Source organism: Trichogramma pretiosum, unplaced genomic scaffold (assembly GCF_000599845.2).
Source record: "Trichogramma pretiosum strain Unisexual culture from Peru unplaced genomic scaffold, Tpre_2.0 scaffold21, whole genome shotgun sequence".
Taxonomy (NCBI): Eukaryota; Metazoa; Arthropoda; class Insecta; order Hymenoptera; family Trichogrammatidae; genus Trichogramma; species Trichogramma pretiosum.
Window position 1 is genome coordinate 1395431 of NW_019640940.1, and position 23294 is coordinate 1418724.

The 23294-nt window shown below is 43.8% G+C and overlaps 1 protein-coding gene across 1 annotated transcript; it reads right to left on the minus strand.

Moving 5' to 3' along the window:
- On the minus strand, positions 1-1422 carry LOC106659755 (translation initiation factor IF-2). The gene is made up of 2 exons (XM_014382434.1): positions 1108-1422; positions 1-1041 (listed from the first exon to the last, which is right to left on the minus strand). Exons 1-2 carry the CDS (start codon positions 1420-1422, stop codon positions 1-3), a joined length of 1356 nt encoding a protein of 451 aa, XP_014237920.1.
- Between the last annotated feature and the right edge of the window lie 21872 nt (positions 1423-23294).

Here is a 23294-nt window from a genome sequence, read left to right on the forward strand (position 1 = left end):
CTAACCTGGCGGCCCGAGGCCTTGTGGACTGAACGAGGGATGATGATGCGCCGCTCCCAGCAGCGATTTACCGGCGAGATGATGGGCCGCCGTGGGCGAGCCCGCCGATGGCAGGTGCGCGGCCGGGTTGTAGAAGCCCGCCGCCGCCAATGCCGCCGCGCCGAAGTAGCTCGCGGCCGCGGCGTGCGGACTCAGCTCCCCCGGCACACCACCACCGGCACTGCCTCTCTGTTGCGGTGGCGGAGTCTCGGGTGCCGCCGCCGGACTACCCGGACCCGCTGCGGGCGGCGAACCGCTGCCCTGGGTCGACGAGCCGCCCATGCTCGCCGGATGATTGCCCGAGGCCGTGAGCAGGCTCGACACGGAGAAGTCCGTGGGCCGGGGCGCGGCGGGCGCGGGCAGCCGACCGTTGCTGCCGACGAGGCCCGTTGGACTCGAGCCCGCCGAGGGCACGGTGGCCGAGGCCGTGGGCGTGCCGACGCCGCTCGGCTGAGTCGCGCTGGCCGACGACGTCGACGACGCGAGGGAGGTGCCGCCGCCTCCGCCGCCGAAGGGCGAGTGTCTGCTTAGTGCCGCGGTCGGCGCCGGGTACGCCATCCCAGGCCCACCCGATTCCGCCGCCGGCCTGGCCTGCGCTGCAGCTAGCACCGTCGTCTTGGCGACGCGCGCTCCTACTTGCTCTTGGTGGTCGTCGCCGCCCGTGGCGTCTTCTACGGGGCCCGCCGCCGTGGGGCTGCCCGCCCTGCCCGGACTGTAGTTTAGCGGTGGGTCCGGTGCGACGGCTCTTGGCTTCTTGGGCTGCTGCTGCTGCTGCTCTTGGTGCGGGCTTCTCGGGCCTCCGCTCGTTGGGCTATTATTATTACTTGTGTCCACGCTGTTGCTGATCGGCCGATCGGCTGATGCTGCTGCCACACGACTCTCCTCTCCCTTCGAGCCGGCTGCCTGGACGTACGGAGCCAGTTCCGCGACGCTGCTCTCCGACGACAACTGACTCCTGTTACCGCCGCCACCACCCAGAGGCGATCTGCTTCTGTGCCCGATCTGGTGGTTGCTGCTGCTGTTGTTGTTCAACGACGACGACGACGGCGAGGGACTGCTGCTACTGACGCTGCTGCCGCTGCCGCTGTGGCTGTGGCTACCGTTGCTGCTCACCAGGAGTCCTGGATGTTGCAAAAATTGATGATGCTGCTGATGCTGTTGCTGCTGCTGCTGATAATGCTGATGATACTGGTGGAGAAAATTCTGCTGATGCACCGACTGCAGCAGATGATGATGATGATGGCTGAGGAGATTACCGTTGAGGCTGCTCGCGGCGGCGGCTGCTGATTGCTGATGAAGATGATGATGCGGATGCAGTGTGGCTGGTAGCGGAGCGCTGGCGCAGTGGGTACCCCTGCACGCTGTCTCCTGTTCGAATCTCATCGAGGACGGGTTTGAGATGAGGTACCTTGCCCCACCGGTGGTGTGGTGAGCGAGGACCGCGCTCAACCGCGAGACGAGGTCGCGCGCACACGCACACGTGTGAGAGTACTGGCAGCGAGCGAGTCACTCTCAACTCGAAATTAAACTTCCAAAAACTTTCAAAATATTTCTTTTATATTATCGATCACTAGTCCACTATAATCCTTTTTTTAAATTTTTCTGTTATCGAGACTCTCTCTTTTTCTCGAACTGTCAAAACACGAAAACAATAACAACACACTTTTCACGATCACGATTGCTCGACGTCCGATTTTCCCTCGTTATTATTGCAATGATCGAGTCTTCTTTTGCCGCTCGTCATTCCCACGATGACGACGTGGTGATGACTTCTTTTTTCCACTGCTGCAGGGATAATTACAGGGAGGGAGGACTCACGACACGAGTCGTCTCGACACTTTATCACGACAATCAACACGACACTCCGACGTTCTGTGGCTGCGGCTGCTTCTGCTAAAATTGATAATGCGGCTAGCTATTGTCAACGTCATGTCAACTCGATTATTTTGATTCTACAATTCTCACGTTATACACTTGCACTCTTTTTTTTGTCGTTGAATAATCAACTGTCACTGTTATGATAAGCCGATGCTTCGGAGTTTCATTCGTTGTTGACGATCGCGCTCCAAAATAACAAAAACGAGCTTCCGACGGCCGGCGAGTAGTTTTTATATTATATCTTTAGCCGACGATCTTGCAGCAACCTGGAACCGAGATTTTGATATCGTCGTTGCCGATGATGGACCTTGTATTATCAAACGAGCGCTGTCATTGAGAGGCTCGAGAGACAGTGGGTCGTAGTCGTAAACAAAATTAAGGACAAAAATTTTGGCGCTCGTCGAATGCAATTTTCTGCACTCGGCACACGACGATGCACAAATCTCTGCACTTTTCGTGTCGTCGACTTTGAGGTTATGCGATGTATTATTTGCACACGAACTGCATACCGTATACGCAGCACACCGCTATGTATTCACTTTGCATCTGATCGTCGGGGTAAACATATGACACTGCCAGTGGCTTTGCTGCCGCTGTCTACTCGGTTCTCTCTTTCTTTTCTCTCGTTCGACGAAGCACGCACAACCGCGGAACAACGCGCACTGTGTTATTATTACGATATATCGTGCAGTAGTAGCGGTACGTATGCCAAAAACTGCACCCGAACGCATACAACGTACTGTATAATTATAATAATATATACACGGTCTTACGGCGACGCGCGTGTATACACTGCCTACGACGCACCACGAAAAACGTATATAGCGGAGCGATCCGCGCGACGCGCGAAGCAAAGGTGTTACTTGGGTGGTGCCGCGATGGTCACTGAGCAGCGCTAGGATTGACACCTTCTCCGAGGCTCGCCCCCACACCTCGGCCGTAACGCAGAGAGCGAGAGAGAGAGAGAGCTATACCAACAGCGGCGGCGACGGCGGCGCGCGACGACGACGGCTGGCTGGCTGTGTGTTGCTGCTCGCTGGCTGCTTGCTGCGAAGGGAAGGTGTCGCCGATGAGCGAAAGAGAGAGAGAGAATCCCGGAGCGCGAAGCGGGAGCAGCAACACGCTGGTATATACGCGACGACGCGACCGTATACAGTGGAGGCAAGCGGACCGTGTGTGTGCGAAAAAGACGGCGATATCGGCGAAAGCCGCTGGAGCATCGCAAAGCGGCCGAGGAGAGCGAGCTGCGAGAGCGGAGGGGCGTGCGCCCCGTCTATCCCCACTACCACGATGGAGAAAGAGAGAGAGAGAGAGCGCTCCGAAAGCTACGGTGGAGCGAGCGAGACGGCGCTATAACCCGTTTGTGTCACCCCTCCAACGCCCCCTCCACCGTAGTCAGCCAGCGAGCGAGCAACATTTCTTGCGTTGCTGCTGCGCTGTGTGTGCCGTGCGGGGTAACACGGACACGGGCGAGTTCGTTGCAGTGGTTGTGTGCGAGCAGCCGAGCTGCGTTGTGTGCCAGTGTATATTGCTGGCTCGGCGCGAAGGCACGAGAGTCGCACGACTCCACGACCAGTATGTGTGTGTGTGTGCATACGCGTGAGTATTATCACGCAGTTTTCGCATACACACACACACGCGCGCGCGCTTAGCTGTGCTGGCGAGAACAGACGACTATACGACGACGGTGGCGCCCAACGCGACGAGAGCGCGTCGCTCTGGAGGCGTGAATGCCGGAGGCCTCGTCGCTGCTGCTGCTAGATGCATATATACTGCACGCAGCGCACGAGCTAGAAAGAGAAGGAGAGAGGCAAAAGTGCACACACATCTCGCGCTGTATATACTCTCTCTCTCTGCTATATACTATAGCACACGCGGTGCGGTTACTCCTCCTTCCCCGTTGACGCTCTTTCTTCGCTCGCTCGCTCGCGCGACGGCGGCGCATCCAATGCAGCGTGCTTGTGACGCGGCTCCGACATGCACTACTACTACTACCACTACGCGAGAGAGACGCGGTGGGGACGAAACTCCGGTCCTTGCGGGCCGCGAGCGAGAGCGAGCGAAATGGAAGAGAGGCGAGATTTGCCTCCACCCCCCTATCGCGCGTGGTGCAGCGCGACGGCGGCGGCGTCGGCGCGACACAGTTGGGCGATAATGAGCGCTCGTCGCGCGGATTGGCGCCCAAACGCCAATCCGCTTGGCGTTGCTCGCGACGCCTCTCTCGACGCTATCTCGACGCGCCGCTGCTGCTGCTGCTGCTTTCTCTCTCTCTCTTTCTTTCTTTCGCTCGTTCGTGTGCTTATGTACACGTATGTGTGTGCGTGTGTATATGCGCGTCTTCTCACGGATTTCTACTACCCCTTTCTCCTAGCGTATACGTGCACGAGCCCTGTATATAACGTGAATGTTGCCTGTAAAGACACTTTTGAGGCGAGGGAAGGAGTACAGCAGTAAGAAATATATATATTTTGTGGCGCTAAATCGCGGATTATGGTTCTCTGCGAGTAATAGTGCATCTTTTGCGTGTGCGAGCTCGCTCGCTAGGCGCGTTTCCGGGCACGTTGTTTATCTACTTTATGGTCTCCTTCTGATTGACTTGGAATTTCTCTTGGTATATATAAGACGGGTTGAGAGAGAGTTGGAGAGGGTGTTTAACCACGAGTACACACCCATCGACACTTTCTCGCTCCGTGGAATAATCACCTTGATATTTACAGCTTGATTTTTTTTCTTTGTATTTAGTTCTCAAATGGCATCCCTTATGTAATCGTTTTTTAATGTATTTCACAAAAAATAGGTATTTGTTGAGCAATCAAAGCTAAAATTGTTAACTGACACTTTGATAAGCCCTTTTTTGCCAAGGCTATGCTCCTTATAATTAAATATGAAGAGTACTTATTTAACCTTACTTTTAATCTGACAAGAGCTTGAGCTTTTTTTCGTTCTGATAAATTTATTATTTAAGGACTTGACGCAAGCTCACTCGAGAGTACGTAATCCATTCTGAGTTATTGAACAAGGCAGCTAGCTGCTTACATTATTTTTATCACAGAGCCAGCAGCAGTAGCATGAACAGCTCGACTTTCCGAAAGTTTTGTTCGGAAATTTCCGATAACACCGTTAACCCTGCATAATCGAGCGCGCGAGGGTGATAGCAAATTATTAGTACAGATCATGCGCGAAATGTTGCAACGTTTCACGAGATGGCCTCTGCCAAAGTGTACACTGTATACAGCTGTGCGTGGCATTCGAGTGCCATGGATGAATCGTGTACATACGTTGAAATTTAATGCGAATTGATAGACCATCCGCTCGTTTTCGCGGACGTGCAATAAAGCACGAACGTACTCATATAAACATTTACGATTTCAAATAATCGCTGTATGGTTATCTAAATTCTATTTCGCAAGACTCCACACGAAATTTCTGTGTGTAATCCATTGATCGGACGAGGCATGAAAAAATATAACGATTAAAATTGAAACTTGCGAAAGTAATATGCTAAAAATAAGTTCTAAGGAGCAATCGATCAGTCCAAAATTATCACTCGAATTAAATTCGTATTTCGCGAAGATGAAGTTCTTGCAAAATTAGTGTACTCTTTAAAGAATAAATTATATTTATAACATTAGATATAAGTTTGAGAATTTCCGAAAAACTTCAAGTATTTTCCGATCGCTTGAATTAAAAAACTTTAACTTTGAAAATTTTATTTCATGGAAAAAATTTCGAAGGTTTTTAAAATACTTTTTTAAGAGTTGAAAATTGTTTGTTAATCAATTTGAATAATAAAAAAATTTTCTTTTAAGATCAATTTTTTGAATTTTTATATCGCGATTGTCATATATAGACTTTATAGCATTAGAAAAATATGGAATTTACTAATTGATATGAAAAATGAATAATACAGAACATTTCCGAAGGACGCATAGATTTAAAATAGTGTTTAAGTTATGTTAGACTTATTTTATAAGTACATATTGTCTGCACAAAACGTGATGGCTTCTGCGATGTTAATTTTCAGAAATTAACATCTTAATATCTGAGATGAAAGAATAATTTTGAGCATTCAAATAAAAGTAAACAAACACTTATAAGAGTATTAAAAATGAAAACTATCATCTCATCGTGACTGAGCGTATTAAAACATAGAAAGGTACAGAAAAAATGGAAAATTAAACGCCATGATTAACTGACAAATCATAATACACTCTGGTCTCTCACTTGGATGACTATACAGCGTTAAAAATATGTACATTAAAATTAATGTAAAAGTAAAGAAGATTCTTCCTGTTAGCGTAAAATGCAGATTGTTGATACTTATCCTTTTCCTTGCTTTAACTTATACATAATTGATATTATTTTGACACTTGCAGGTATAGAAATGAAGTTACTCGCCATCTAGTGGTTAAACCTGTCCTTAAATATGATTGAATGCTCATGAAATTTATGTAAACTATTCGGAAATACTAAATGAGAATTACAATTTTAATTGTCATTCAAAATGTTCAAATTTAAGTATAAAATTAAATTTGTTCGTTAACTTTTGTATTAAAATTAATTTATGTGAATTTTTTTAATAACATTTATTTAATTTTAATTTTGAAATAAATCTGCTTTAAATTAACATGATTTTGAATTTAATAATAAAATTTGTGGTTTTAAACCCAGTTAAACGCATGAAATAATCTTTCTTAGCACAAAACTGCCACTCTAATCAACGTTGTCTTACAGCTTGATAATTGACATTTATTGGATCAGTGATCATCACCTTAGATTACTGATCTGGCTATTCATTCTGAACTCTTCAAAACCAGCAATTGGCTTATTTTATTTCCTACTTATATTCTACGAGTAAGTTTTTTCATTAATGTATTAATCTCGATGAATCGATATTTATTTCAATTAATCTACAGAGTAGTTAAAGAGCACACGACTACAAGTAACATTTACCAAACGATTAATTATTAATCTCTCACCACTACGATCGCTGCAGCAATGAAACGTTTTTTCATGCGTACGACATATAAAAGCACATCGATTCACGCTTTTTAATTGCTGTTCTTTTTTGTGTCAGTATACTAATATTCGCACGCAGAAACGTAGATAACTCGAGCGGTACGATCTGAAAGACCACTGGCGCCGCGGCTTATAAATACAGCGAGTACACCTTATACGTATACATAAATCAGATCTGGAGGATCTACAATCCAAAAGGCCGTCTTGTGTGAAATTCACACAGGTTTGCCGTCGCTCGCCGAACGAACGAACGAACGAACGAACAGACAAAACGCTCGCTTGGCAGCAGCAGCAGACGGCAGCGGAGCACAAACAGAATTACGCCGCTGCCGCTGCTGCCGATAAGAGTGAAGTAATACAATGCTCGCCGCTAGAGAGAGCGAGTGAGAGAGAGAGAGAAGGGATTTGCAATAGCTTCGCTGGCGTGGGAGTAGGGATGGAGCGTAGGAGAGGAGATCCGCCTCGTGCTTCCCCACCATTGCGTAGGATTATCCCCCCCACTCCTTTTGTCGTCGATTTTGAAGGGGGCAGCAGCCTAGATGTTCTCCTCCTTTCGATGCGATGCTCGCGATGCCCCTTTTCTCGAAACCAGAGCCATATTTCTCTGTTGGGAGTCCGCGTGTCACTCTCGTTGACATTGTTTCCATCTTTTTTTTAAGCCTTGGTAAGACCAACGTGTTGATTATTTGTTTTGCACTATGTTTTGATGTTATTTTTCGGATTCGAACGAGGATGTTTAAACAAAAAATTAAGTTTGCAAGAGTTATTGTTATTGAAAGTAAATTAATATTAAACTTTATCAATTGTTTATGTTATTATGCATTTGATTCGTTGAAAATAATACATTTAAAGTTCGTATAAAAATTAAAATATAAATAAAAATGATTAAATTTGATATTTTTATTGATTAAAATTTTTCTTTGAAGTATAAATAAAGAGGTAAAAAAACAATTTTCTCATGTATTCACGTTTTAAAATGATATTAAAAAATCTAAATTATTTTTCTACTTTTTAATCTTGAATCTATCATCATTATTTTAATTGATAAATGAAAAATAATAGTTAAATTTCTCAGTGAAATATGAAGAAAAGCTTAGTTTTGTTGGCAGAATTTCACGTAAACTATGTAAAGTACATATTTTGTAAGCTCCCATTTGTAACCTGCTCTGAAATAAAATACCGAGTATTTCAACCACAATTATGCAGACGTCAAGCATAAACAATACAAAACCTAACGTTTTGAAAATAGTATTTTAAAATAAAATCAAAACTTACGTGCCACAGAGGAAAATTGACTAATACAGTACAACTAAAGGGAAAAATTGAGAAACTCCGAGAAGAAGGTAAAAGGCACATAAATCATATAAAATATTTTCCCCTTGTATATACATATATCTACGAATATTTACGGGCGGAGGAGGGAGCGAGCGAGGCTAGCTATATACCAGCGCAGTCTGAATGAGGTTGAAACGCGAAAAAGAGGAAAAATTCCGTAGATTCTATACTTGGGTCGTAATCGCACGCAGCCCGTGTCATAATCCGCGACAAAATACATTTGCCAAGAAAGCGAGAGAGCGTATATAAAAAGAAGATAGACTCGTAAAAGCTGACGACGACAACGACGAATCGTGGGCGTGGCCGAGAGCCCAGCGGGGCTCCGCCCATCGGTCGCGCGGCCAGTTTCTCCCGACGCGCCTCGGGAACGGAGGAGCGGCGCGTTTGCCGAGCCTCCCCCACCACCACCACCACCACCGATACTCCTCGTGCACATCGCGAAAGGCTTATGGCGTGCGGTATATATCTATACCATATATATTCTAGCTACCCTTCCATTCGCAGCCAAATGCCAAGCGGATCTTGCTAAGCTTTGCAGCAGCAGCAGCAGCACACGAGAGTCTTTCTCGTATTATATATATCGAGAGAAGCAGTCAGCAATAGGCGACAGCTAATAATCCTCTCTGCCTCTATGAGCGCGAGAAGAGCATGAAAAAAAGAGGGCTGGCCTGAAACGTCCTTAGTGTAAAAGAACACACACACACACATACACATCCACGTGCGTAAACGCGCGTAGAATTAAATCAGCCCGTCATAATTTCGCGATGTTTTTCTCGCTCTCAGTGCGGCGTTGAACGTGCTGGGCTGCTGTTGCTCGCCGCGGCATCACACAGCTCGTCGTATATAATAACGAACGACGACGATGATGATGATTTCGTAATTGCCGCTGCCTCGGGCAATCGACGGCTCGCGATCTCGCTCGGAGCCCACAGCTTGTTTATTGGCCGCGTGCGATCGTCGACTTTAAATGATCGCGAACGCGACGACACGTCGTCGCCGTCGAGCTGACGCGTTGCGAGTCTACGATTGATCGTCCTCTTCCGATTCACGATTGCTATTTATCGACTATTGTTTGCTCAACGAGGGTCCGAGCACGTTAGAACGCGTTAAATTCCAGAAACAGTAATCTAGCCATTACATTTTTTTGCTTTGACTTATACAATTATTTCGAATTTGCCACTTGCAGATTTTCAGTTAGAGTTTGTCGCCATCTTGCTGCAGGGGCTTGAACGAGTATCATTGTAATTAAATGTAACCATTATCATTATTTAATCTAGTATGATGAAATGATGGGCGACTCATTATAACATTATTTATGTTTTGTCAATTGCGGATTCACAGTTAAAGGTACTTGCCATCTAGTGGTGAATGCTTAAAGTGGTATTATCGTATTTGAAGTGAAGTGGTCTACATTTTTTGAAACATGTCATTTAAAATACACTTAGTATTTATAAGGTATTGTTAAAACAAAAATTACCAACAACTACCATGCAGGTTACACAATGTAAAACACTTTAAATAGTAATTTTTGGATCATAAGACTACTATTAATGTTGAGCTTGTTTACAAGGGAAGCTTTTAACGAGTGCGACATACAAACTTTTAATATCACACTTGTAATTTTTCTGAAATTCTTCATCGAGTACTGCACCCCCATCAATTTTCAGAAAAATTAATTTTCCTCCCGCGCGCTCGAGAGTTCGGTCGTACACACGTATATATATTTAAGGATATATAGACTTCGGAGTCGCGAGTGCGAGCATAAACCCCTCCTGTGCATCGTATATCCGAGCACACACACACACACACACGCATACACACTTTGCTCATAGACTATAAATCTTGGCGCGGGCCATAAACGAAGCGAAGCGCTCTTGATGCGAGAAACGCGCATGACGAAGCGCGTCGGCCGTTACTTCTATATACATGCGAATGTGCTGTTGCTGCGCTTGCGAAGTACACCACGCTTGATAAAGGAGACTCGTAATGTATAGATATAAACGCGCATCTATATCCATGTACGTATACGAGCGGGAAAATTCATTTCGACGCACACCGTCGTATAACTGAAATACGTCGAGTTCAAAATTTCTTACTTTATTACGCCGAAAAAAAAAAGATAGAAAAAGGTACAAACACGTATAGAAAAGTGCATAATGTTATAACGATTGAACCATCAGTCGTCTCGCAACACTATACACTACATAGAAACTAAATGAAATAAAAATTGCACCCCTGCGCTAGACAGAGACACGCGTCGCACCCATCTCCTATGGGCCAAATCTATTCAACCCACGCACTCGGCTGGCATACATACACTCGCATACCCACACGCTAGTCTGCGGCGAGAGAATAAAATATCGTGCTCGGCCGATCGATGCTTGAGCAGCAGCAGCAGCAGCACGTCGACTGTTGCATTTACACAACGAGTCGATTGATTTGTGCCTCGTCCTACATATATATATAGACGGCAGTACATCCATGCTCGCGCGAAAAGCATTGCTCAGCCAAGTAGTAAATCCACACTTTCGCGCATGCACACGCGCGAGAGTCGATCGCGCTTTTTATTTTTCATGTTTTTTTTTTCGTATAGGTTTTGTGTATCCCATGGCATTATAAACGAAGCCTTTTTTCTCGCGCGGCCATTCAACTCTGCGCCAAAAAAAGTGAGAAAACGCTCGTACGTATCATATGCTGTTGCTGCGCGCTATATATCGTGTGTATACTACTAGGAGCAGCTACTCGGGGTTCGTTTGACCGCAGATATCGTGCGCGATGATCCCTGCATCCCGTTTGCGCGCGCGCTCGTTCCGTTCGTGTATATAGTAGTAGTATGGAAGGCCCCGAAAAAGGACAGAAGAATTTTCAGCCGCGTTCGGGGCTTCTCGCTCGACGTTCCGCTCGATATGTCGGCTTCTCCGTATTACATGTACAACGCACAACATACACACGCACACACACGCGTACTACTATAGCAGCACGAGAGATGGATACGGTGTGCTTCATTTTTGCGTAGTGGCGCCGCAAAGGCGCTTGTCTCTCTTTTTTTTTTTTTGTTGGTTCGTATACGCCATGAGGCATGAGCTCTTCTAACGCGGCGCGCGCGCGCGCCCGTGTTTGTTTTGGGCGTGTCGAGATCCGAGCCCGGAGCGCCGAAAACACACCGCGTATATAGCTATATACATTCTACAGATTACTGGCTGCTTGCGCGCCCGTGACGCGAGTATACAGTTGCGCGCGCGCGTCGCGTCTTCGCACCCACTTCACGAAGCCGAGCCACTCGATCCATGGGTGTATGTGTGTGTGTATACTTCTCTAGTTTGGAGTTTAAATACATGTATCAAACGGGCGGGAATTAATACCTTCTTAGCAGCGAGACAGCTTTGGATTAGCCATTGACGATGACACATAGATTGACGGACACACACAGGCTGTTTAAATACGAAACAACGTCGACTTTTACCCCGAGTGAAAGAGACGTATGATGCATCGGTTCACGGTTGTGCATCAAGACGGACTTGTATATTGTATTAATTTGATCATCTTCGGCTACTTAAAGCGCATCTGCCTCTTAATTGGATGTCTTTAATTTGTCGGCTAGGATAATCAGTGCTCTTTCTCTCTGTCTCCATTCTTCGAAATTTAACAGTTTGAATGGTCTTGAGGTTTTTACTTTGTGCTCTCTTGGCTACCGAGAGCGTAGCAGGTGAGAAAAACGATCAATCTCTCTTAGACTCGGATACTTTCAAATTTCCCTCGGCGCGTGTGTATCACCGAGCCACTCGAGACTGTCGAATTATGTATTCGTTTTTAATTAACGTCACTTATGAAAGCTTACTCGACAACGTTTTTAATAATCAATACGAAATAATTTTGGAAAAAAATAAACTATTTTTTCAAACTACGCTCTGATTTATACAATTATTTTCACTTTGCCACTTGCAAATTTTCAAATTAACTTACTCGCCATCTAACGGTGGTGGCTTACAGTACTTGTAATATAATTATATTATTTGTAAATGTAAGTGCTTGAAAAATGGTCTAAATTTTTACAAGTAATTTTAAATTTTCATTTTCAGATCGTTTAAAATGTGCTTGAAATTTTTAATATTATTCAAACAGAAAAATCGTTAAAAACAAATCAATTAATGGTCACGTATTTTCAAACATTTTAACTTGTAATTTTTTGGTCATAAGACCATTATTCATTTTGAGCATCAATACCAGCAAAAGACTACATAAAATTTATTAGAAATTCGGTCCTAATAACAAATCAGCTTTTAGATTAAAAATTCATAATTTAATTTAGTTGGGATGTAATTGTGAATTAGTTATTGATTACTCGGCATTTTTATAATGTATTATTTCGTTATTTTTTGCAGAATTAAGTCTAATTCGATCGCTGCGAGAGAAAAATAATTTATGAATATATAATTGAAATTATTCATATAATGATGTTGACTTGGCATTGCAAACATTAAAATTGATTAAAATGTGTAGATTTCTGGATATTTAAGTTAAATATTTTGAAAGTACTGTTTTTAAATTTCGTGAACAGTTGACAAATGAATAATCGCTTTTGACGGTTAATCAATAAAACTGAAAAAGACACTAAATTATTTAATGAATTGTTACATTTTGTAGTTCGCCTTTTTTAATACATGACTATTAATTGGCTTTTTACCAATTTTTCTGTTAAAATTATTATGTTCAAAATATAAAGCGCATTTCAAATAATCCGAAATTGATCATTCAATTGTTTCAAAAACTGTAGACAAGTTTTAATCACTTCGAATACAATAGTATTACCTTCAGTATTCACGCTAGATGGCGAGTACCTTTAAATCTGTAAATCCGCAAGTAAAAAAGTAAAAATAAGTGTATAAATCAAAGCAGCATATTCTATTACGTATATTATGTTTCCTACTTTGGTGTGCTTTCATTGCTAAAATAAAATTGAAAATAACTATTGAAAGTGTGTTCACATGGTAACTTTGACAATAAATTTTTGTTTAGTCAAAATATGGTCAGTTAATAGAAAAATGAGTGAAGCATGAAATGGCCATAAAGTGCTCGACCATTTCTACCGGGTCATATTTTTATCTCACAGGAAACCAGAAGCAATTTGTTTTTGGCGATCCATACAAATATGACGTATTTATTCATATGCGAGCTTGACAAAAGAGAGATCCCCGCGCGCGTAAAATATGTCGCGGCACAATAGAGCGAGTGCAGGCGCGCGCGCGCGTGCGACGCAATATACATCTACTTATGGCTCAAAGGGCACCGCTTGGCACTATGTATGTATGTGTACTTATAGTAGTAGTAGCAACGCACCATGCGCCGCCGCAGCAACCCCCGAAAAGTACTCCACTCGCGTATACTCTAATTTCTCGCGTAAATATTATGCGCCGCGCGAGCACGAGTTGAAAAGGAGCCGCCGCTTTTTAATCGTTGCCGCCGCTCCATTGTGGACCGCGCCGCGCGCGCGCGGCTTCTCTATGGGCACCGAGAGGTAATGAAGACGACGACGACGACGGCGAAGGAAGACGGAGAAGAAAAGGCTTGCGCGCTTGTGCTCTCGTTGAAAGGAGCTGCGCGTATAACGTCTAATTATTGCCTCATCGGGAGGTTCTCGTGTTACGCGGAGTGCGGCAGGATCGCGCCCGCGAGGCGATACACACGTACACACGCACAGTGCGCAAATACACTCGGTGGGCCACCTCTATTTCAATGTATATCACAAATGAGCGGTCTCTCCTTTGCAGTACACTTGAAAAACCGCCTCTCTCTCTCTATTTATACCTCATAGCTGTAGCTTCCTATGTATATAAGGGTATACTTGCTGCGGTAAACACGGCACTACCTGTTTTGTATAGCGATAGATGATGCACGCACGCGATATAGATATCGTTGCTCTTCATTAACGCGTCTGATCGGAGTCAACTATTACTACTTACGGCGAATCTCGTTGTTGTTGCTCGTTCCCTCGCTCTCGAGCTGCTTAAAATACCAAAGTTGATTCTACGCACCCTTGATTCGTGGCTACATAGTCGTCGAATGATTCACCACATATATATCCGAATGTTCGCGAACCCCTTTGAAAAAATACTGGAGTACATAGTAACCCCTTATCTCTCCCGAGTACCGCCGCGATGATCAAGGAAAACGCGCAAAAAAAATCAGCGCGTAGGACGAGGACGACGCGACTGCAGCGGAGCTTTCGTCATTTTATTTTGTGTTTTTTATACCCCCTCGTCATCGTGATCCTCATCCGTCGTGAATCGCGAAGAAGTCTCTCGAGGCCGGTGCACAGATACACAGCTGCACTCGCGCGCGCGCATAAATATCCGCACGTATACGACGATGTATCGTCGTCCCTGTGCAGCAGCAGCGGAAATCGAATCACAAAGCGGATCTCTAATTAACCTGGCGGAAATGGAAAAGTCTTTTATGTATCGGCCCGTGCGTGGGTATACGCTGCACTACTGTACTCGTCTTGTACATATATGTGCAGCTCGTGGACGCGCGACGACCACATACGTACGTGTGCATGTTTTATGCACCGAGTTCGATTTAACGACGTTAATAACGATGACGAATTTCCGATACTTGCCCAGTGCTGCTCGCGTGTATATATATAGTTTATTCGTAGCTTTTTTTGCAATTTTTCTTCTACTTCTCTACCTGCAACTACCACTACTACTACTACTTCTTCAACTTCTTCTTTTTCACGGCAACCGATCGCTGCAGCAGCAGCAGCGCGCGCGGTAATGCATTATTGATTTTGCGAGAGCTCTGCGCGCATGCCGGAGAGAGAAAAGTTCCGAACGCGTTTATGGACTTTCAAAAGAGTTTACGTACGCGCGCGGGTCTCTATACCCAGTAAGTGATAGGTTATTTTAATGCAGTCGTATATATACTTGTGTTGCTTTTTCTTTTCTCTCTCTTTTTTTTTGCATTACTTCGCGAGCGTTTGCTGGCCCATTTGACGATGCCATTATGTGCTCGAGTCTTGTAATTAAATTATCTCTCACTCACAGCAGTTCTTTATCCCCAAAGTATACGCGCGGAGCGAGTATCGGAATTCCGGAGGCGCTTGTAATAGACAGGGCAAGAATAAATTGCGAAAAAGTTCGAACGTCCAGGAGAGCTCGAAAAAAAAAACAGGTAACAGTGTCGTCGAAGATCGACAAAAATAAACGGACATAATTGAATGATTGTGCTCGCGTGCACCGAATCGTCCGATTTTATATTTTTGAAATCTTACGTAACTCGGCACGCATATAATAATATTAGCTGAAAAAAGGATAAAAAAAATAATAAAAGAGGGAAAATAGTCTTGTATACATGCATTAAAACCCTCGTATTACGCTCAAAATGTAACCGCAAACTTTCCCCGGGTGCACGCGGCCGTACACAGCGCATTACAGGTGTAATTGCCGCGTTTGGAATATATATCGCCGTGGCGCGCACGAAAAAAAAGGGGTTAAACGCATCGTTATACGCGAATGATAATGCATTATGCAATAATACACACTCGCTTGATATTTTCGCTTCTAACGTCGAGCAACAATTTTTATTTTTTTTATTTTTTTTTTCTTGCTTATAACGAGCAACGATCATCGTACGCTGATCGCGTCTGGTAATCGGGTGCTTAACCAAAATTACTAATTTTTACGTGCGCTGTACTAAAAATATTTCCAAAGCGCCGCGATATCAAGTTTTAGCCACTGCGGCGCAAAATGAGCTAGCGTTATAAAAATAATAGGCAATATGTTCGTATGTGCGGGTGGGTGTGTAATTGACATGGCGTTTTCCAACACGTCTTGGCTCGCAACGAAGTTAAAGTTGTATCATGCATATCGAGTGCGCTGGATGCATTACATGCGAATATTATGTACCAACATATGCGCGACACATTCGCACGTAATGACAATGGCAGCTCTATAGAGTGGCGCGACGCAATTTTCTTGACTCCTTTTCTCGTTAGTACATAGTTTACAGCCATCGCCGTGCATATAGGTGTAATTTCGAACCCTCACGGCGACACACACGACTTCCGCCGCGCACATATTATATTGTATATATACGAGCGCGTTTTAGAAAATGACAAGTCGACGACTCGTGCATTATGTGGCTCATAATTAGCATCGAGCAATAACGTCGCTTTCATCATACGCGCGCGCGCAAGTTCTCGGTGAGCCAAAAGGGAGGGCAGGTCTATATTAGAATATAATGCAGTACGAGTATGCGCGAAACTGAGTGCATTTCTCGTTCGCGAGGCTGTTGAACCTTTTGTTTTTTGTATTGAGGCTTTCGAAGTGAAATTCGTGAAGTGATTAATATGGCCATATCGCTGTAAGACAATGTGAATGCGTCTTGTGTGCCATCTGTATTTCAGGATAGAACGAACTTACAATATAAAAATATTTTAATCTTAGTATTACAATTTAATTGAAGAATGCATTTGGGACTAAATAATAAATTATGTATCATAAACGCATGTGCAGTATATGCTAAAAGTAAGTTGCTGTATAACAACACACACTTATTAGTACGCTCAGTGACGACGATCAGTTTCGTGGATTTAACCGCTAGATGTCATAATCGATTCCAAACATAAAAAATAAAGTTTTGTGTTTATATTCTAAGAATATCAGACTAATTTTTGAATTATTGCTTAATTTTTCATATTTTATTATTCAGTTAAATGAATACAAAAAATAATTCAATACAAAACTGAAATGATAAATTTCAGTACAAACAATACTATTTGTTGTTGTTTTTATACGCTTCGCTACGTTTGTATGCCATTGTATCAGCTTAATTTTTGACCAATGTCTCAAGATATAAGCACATCCAGGTACTTATGAAAAAGACGTACGAGCCAACTTATTTAATATACATAATATCACCGATTCAGTGAGATTGCCACGAGGTATGGCAAATGTTGTGGCACGATCGCACGAAGACTCACTAACGATCTCGTTACAAGTAATGCGTGAGCGATGCAAAGTTGAAAAAGATTTTTAGTTTTAAAAAAATCCCCCGACGTTCGTGATAGATCGCAGTAGCAGTTTCTTCGTGTGCACCTAAAATTCATTTAAGGTATAAACATTTTTCAAAAAAAAAAACATATCGATGCCACACTCGCTTCTTCTATGCACCCGCATCGATGAGCACTGTACGCAACTTTGCGCTATGTACTGTATATACCGCCAGTCGCAGCTAGAGCTTTCGCATCGCATGGAAGAACGTCGAATTCACTTTATCTACCGCGCGGTAATTCACCCTCTTCCCCGTCAGCGAAGAGCAAACACAAAGTCTTTTTCTCTCTCTTTCTGTACCGTGTTGTGCTTGCGTATTAGTAATCCAACACCATCGCTTGCGTCAAGGAGAGAAATCGAGAATCACACCCACGCGTTTTAATCAGCTCATCCTCTCTCTCTCTCTCTCTATACGCTCTAATAAAATCGGAATCGGGGAAAAATCAGTAGAATAAATACTGCGGGTAGTGTATACCGACGGGCTCTTGACGCGACTTATGCGCGTATGCAGTATAATAATATGTATTCAGCGTCGAGTACGAGATCATGTAAAATATATATAATAATAGTAGAAAACATTATTACAGAGAAAAATCACGTTAAATTTTCACGTATTACAAGGCTTTTATGTACGTATAATATGTATGCAGGCTGACTGCTCAACGGCAGCAGCAGCAGCAGCAGCAGCTTCGTCGGGATGTTCGGTAAACAGACAGCTCGGCAACGCACAAGTGTGGGGCGATTCGCTTCTCTAATCCAGCAAACAGCTCCGAGAGAGAGAGAGAGAGAGAATAAGAGATATAGTCCGAGACCTATGGCTTTTGCTCCCTTTTAATACATCGGCTCTCTCTCTCTCTCTAGCTTTCTAATTCTAATTCTAGCTAGCTCGCAAGATCAATCGAGCTCTCAATGTGTGTTTACATATATACGATATATATTTCTAATGCCATTAAGCGGTGTATTCCGTTACGTCCCCATTGCGTACGTACACGTATATACTTGCGTGCACACACAACAAAACAGATGTACCCAGATGGCTGCAGCTGCGAATGTCTCCTTTTCTCTCTCTCTCTTTCTCTCTCACTCGATAAGTTCGAATTAACGAGATTGCACGAGCGCACGCTCTCTTTCTCTCTCTCTCTAAGTGAGCTCCGTCGCTCGCGTGCGTGGGTGAAACTTTTCGTGCGCCGCTTTTCCCGAAATCGCTCGCACGCGCGGATCCCTTTTGTGCGAGCTGGTCTCGACGCTTATCGCCGCCGCCCCTGCCGATGTAATTGGAGCGTGCGATCTCTCTCGTGTTTTGTTTTTTACTCTATTATTCTCTTTTTTTTCGTTATACCTTTTTTTAATCTCTCTGGGGGTGTAGTATCGTATCATCGAGCCATGCGCAATGAAGATTCGAGCTTTACGCGTAATAGCAATATCAGGTGATGCTGCTGCTGCTGCTGCGCACGTTGTTACATACGTATAATACGGTGCGATGACATTTTAATGGCTCTTAATACTTAATACGTTTCCTGACGCGCGTTACTGCTACGGCTGTCACGTTGTTGTCGTATAAACGCGCCGAACCTCGTAAAAATTTCATCCGAATGCATTATGCGCCATATACAACAACTACTTGGCTTGGCGATTATACAATAAGTTGGCGATACTCGAGCGATATACACTTCGTCTATTGTCCCCCCCCCCCTCCCCCCACTCTTCTCCTTCTGTGTGCATCGTGCTACGTTACGCGCCTGTATACATACAGTGCATACAAGTATAGAGAAGTGCAACTAGCACGCGTCAAACTGCTCGCTCTCTCGTATTTATTATTATTACTTACCTGCTGTATATACCCATAAGTGAGCGTGTTGGTTGGTTGGCTGCAGCACGATGCGAAAAATCGATGCCACATTTGCCACACCACACGTGCATGCGTGATATCGTGGCAGCGACTCGCGTTCATATTATATATGCGACTTGTCGCGCGCGCGCGAGAGAGAGAGAGCTTATGTCACGGCAAAAAATTGTGTGCACCTCGCCTATGTACTACCTGTATACCGACTCTCGTGTGTACTATACTCTCTCGAGCCTCGGCAGTGTGTAACCATACACGGAGCAGCGCACGCAACTAATTTCTCAACTGCACCGACAACGACTGCACACACACACACACACACGTAGACCGACACTATATCGCGTATATTATGTATCGATGTGTGTATGTGTCTGTATGAATATTGCAAAGTTGGGCTTGCAAAAAGTACCGACTATGTGTGCCTGTACACTTACGCGACGGCGTGTGTATATGTATTGTAAACTCCTGCGCGAGCGACGTGTGCTTTCTATGTAATGCGCGCCTCGATCGTTTGGGAATCGATGAGCGGCGCCGAGCGTATAATACAACTCGTTCGCTTGATTCTTGCAACGCGATCATGCTGTATACACCGTTGAAAATATTCACATTAAAAAAATTAATGTTTATAGCAGGATTTGTACTAAATAATTACTACTATGCATTGTTGCTTTTACTTATATACAAGTATTTTTACTTTACCACTTGCAGATTTACGTATAAAGGTACTCGCCATCTAGTGGTAAAGTCTGGTTTTAATTATCGTTGAATTTCCATATATTTTTTGATCATTTGATTATATCGTTAGTTTCAAATTAAACTGTTTGAATTTCAATATAGAAATGTTATGCAATGCGTACCGTTAATTTTTGTATGTAAAAAAGGGTTTCTTTTACGTTTTAATGCATTTTTATTTATGCGCAGATACTTAAACGAACATTTCGTAATAAGTATCTTTCATAAAATGAAGTATAGATTTTCATTTGAATGTTTGTTTTTACATGAAATATGTATTAAATTGAAGTTTTCATTATCATATTTATGCTTTTCAGGTGAATAAATTTTTCAAATCGAAGACGCGCGTCAACAATTTCAGACTTAAGGTAAGTGCCACCAGCCTTTACTAACATGTCAACGTAATTTTATCAAGTTCCTTCGTCTATATTTTGCACTATCCGATATTTATTTACGAGCTCCCGGAATTTTTCCCCGACTCGAAAATTCGCTCGCTCCAACTCGATCTCGATGAAACCACGAACTTTTTTTACCTCGAAATCTCGAAAAAAAAATACTGGTACACTCGCGGCGCACACATCTATGGACGTGTGCGATTCTCTTCGACAGGCTCGCACGTTCGTCCATTGAATTTCAACGGCTCAGCCCCCCGTATAAAATGCCATTTGCCATTCTCAAAAATGTTCTATTGCGCGCCCAATAAAATAAAGCCATGCACGCACACACACATACACACACCGACTGGCGTATGGCCACGCACCTATAATGGATCGCCGATCGCGCAGTTTCCTTTTGTGTCAAGTTTGTACCTTATACATACGAATCCGCAAAACCATCGAGATCTAGGCCCTTGCTCTTTCATCACAATGACGATGGGCGGAGGATCGAATTACCTCCCTCTTCAACGTTTTTTCTCCATCTCTTTCTTTCTCTCTTTTTTTTCGATCAATCGCTGGAATATTAATAGCGCGTGATTCTTTCGGGAAAAATTACGCGGAACACAATGCCGCGACGACAAAACTTTACGTGCGTAACGTGCGTACAACCACCAGCGAAATGTAATATATATATTTTTGTCGCTCGCATCGGGGGTAACAAGAAAAAAAGAAGTTCGGCGCGTCGAACGTTTCTTTTTTTCTTCTTTATATGTATATAAAATATAAATGCTAGAGTGAAAGCCCGTGGACAGGATCAAGCGATGTCGATTCAAATATTTACACTCAATTAGGGGTTTGTGAGCGCGCGCGCCCGTTTTCATGACTCGCAGCTCTTTTTCGTATACGCACCCTTCGTCGTGAAATTTACAATTGTCGCTGCCGAAGGTATGGATTTCACCGATGCACCGCTGGGTTTTTCTTATACTCACGACTTTTGGTATCGGCAGTTCACATGTAGTGCACAAATAGACGGATATGGCGGTGCCCAACGGAATGGGCGAGATATTCGCCACGCGCGTGCCTCGATCGTCGAAACTAACAGATGTCGACGATGTGCTGGCTTTTTTGTTGTTATTGATTTGTTTTTGTTTCTAAAATGACAGAAGATTGACGCTTGCTACGTGTGAGCATATCGAATCAACAGATTTTCATCGTACGATTGACTTTTCAAAGTATCGTTGTCTTCCTATAATCCCTTTGACTCGTACACCGTGAGAAATTTATAGAAAATTTTAAAATAAAATGTAATGAAAATTAGTATATTGAATAGCAATTGTTGAACGAGGAGAAATTGCAGTGGAAGAGCGCCACGAAAACATTTTAAACTCGTCTCGTAAAAAATTTTAATGCTTATCAATTCCAAAAAATATCTTGCCGATTGCGAGTTTTGCCGAGAAGCCTCGTTCGCCATCTATCATCGATCTCGCAACACCGCGGCCGATTTTTGAATAATGCACGCGTTCATCGCGCATTATGTCGTCGCATTTGGATACACAACGCGACTTTTTTCACGCTCTCATTTATAGCCCCGGTATACATAAATAGGGCCGTGCGCGCGTAATACTCGCCTTCTTTTTTTTTTGCATTAGCACCAGCTCACAATGATGGCGCGAGCTGCCAACGTCATATAATAATCATCGGGAGCCATCAGTGTTGCAGGACAAACGATTGTAACTTCAAAGTCGCGTTATAATGTGTATTGTGTGCGTGCGATGCGAATAGCTGCGAAAGCAGTTGTTACGTGCGTGCAATATACGGTCGGCGGCGGCGGCAATATAACCAGTATTTGCGAGTAGATGTAATACGCGCACGAGTACGTACGAATGCGAAGCGTACGTACATACGTAATACACAGAGATTCACAGCATCAGCAGAGTGAGTGAGAGAGAGAGAGCTCAAACGCGATTTCATCCTTTTTAATAACAAAAGAAACGAAGAAGAGATAAAGCTCTTCAATACGAAAAACGTCGTTCATATGTGTGCACACACACGCACGCACATATACATGGATACGTGTGTGCAAAAGGACCTAAATGCAGAGGGGTCCTTTCTTTTTCTTCTTCTTCTTTTTTTTTTGGATTCCCTCATGGGTTCTCTCTGTGGTGCGGTAAGGGCGTGTTTTTGTGTTCTTTCTCACCGCGACATACTATTTCTACTACGTACTACTACTACTACTACTACTACTACTACTACTTTTCATTCTCTCTGTCTCTCTCTCTTGGCAGTCTCGAAAATCCACCCCGTGAGCGCCGTGTTTGTGCATATTGAGGTGAGAGGAGCCAATCCCCCTGGAACACCGGCGTACATGGCCCCACCTCTCGCGCTCGCATACGTATATTAAGCCGCCGCTATATACGTAGCTGCGCGCCATACGGGATAAAGTTCAATTCACGTATATGCGCGTACCTATGTGTATGCATGTATTTAGATGCATGCATATTGCGCACACAGATGGAGACGCTGGAAAGAGAGAGAGAGAAAGACAGAAATCGAATGGAGCGATGGAAAGGTTTTCGACGCAGCGGCAGACCTAGAGGAAAAAAAAATGAATTTCGTCTGGCTGCAGGCGTATTTCTCGTACGTATATATTTCTCGCTGCGTAGAGTCGAATGCACGCGTACGTATATACGCAATTTTTGCAGAACTTGATTCGTCGATGCACATTTATTTCTATATTATATAAATATAAAATTCGGAGTAGAGATGTTACGCGGAGGACGCGTTGGGATATTTCAATATAACCGCGTGCAAGCTGTGCACTGATATATCACAAGCTTCGATCGGTGTCGCGTCGCGCTCGTTTCATACTTACAAGGTATATGATTTCCAGCTGAGACTGTGATGTATAATGAAACGCTTCGTTTAATTTCATAATTCGTTGATGGCGTATAATTGACGAACGACGACGACGACGACGAGCATAGTCCGATCACGAGCCTAGATCACCGGTTGTTCTCTTTA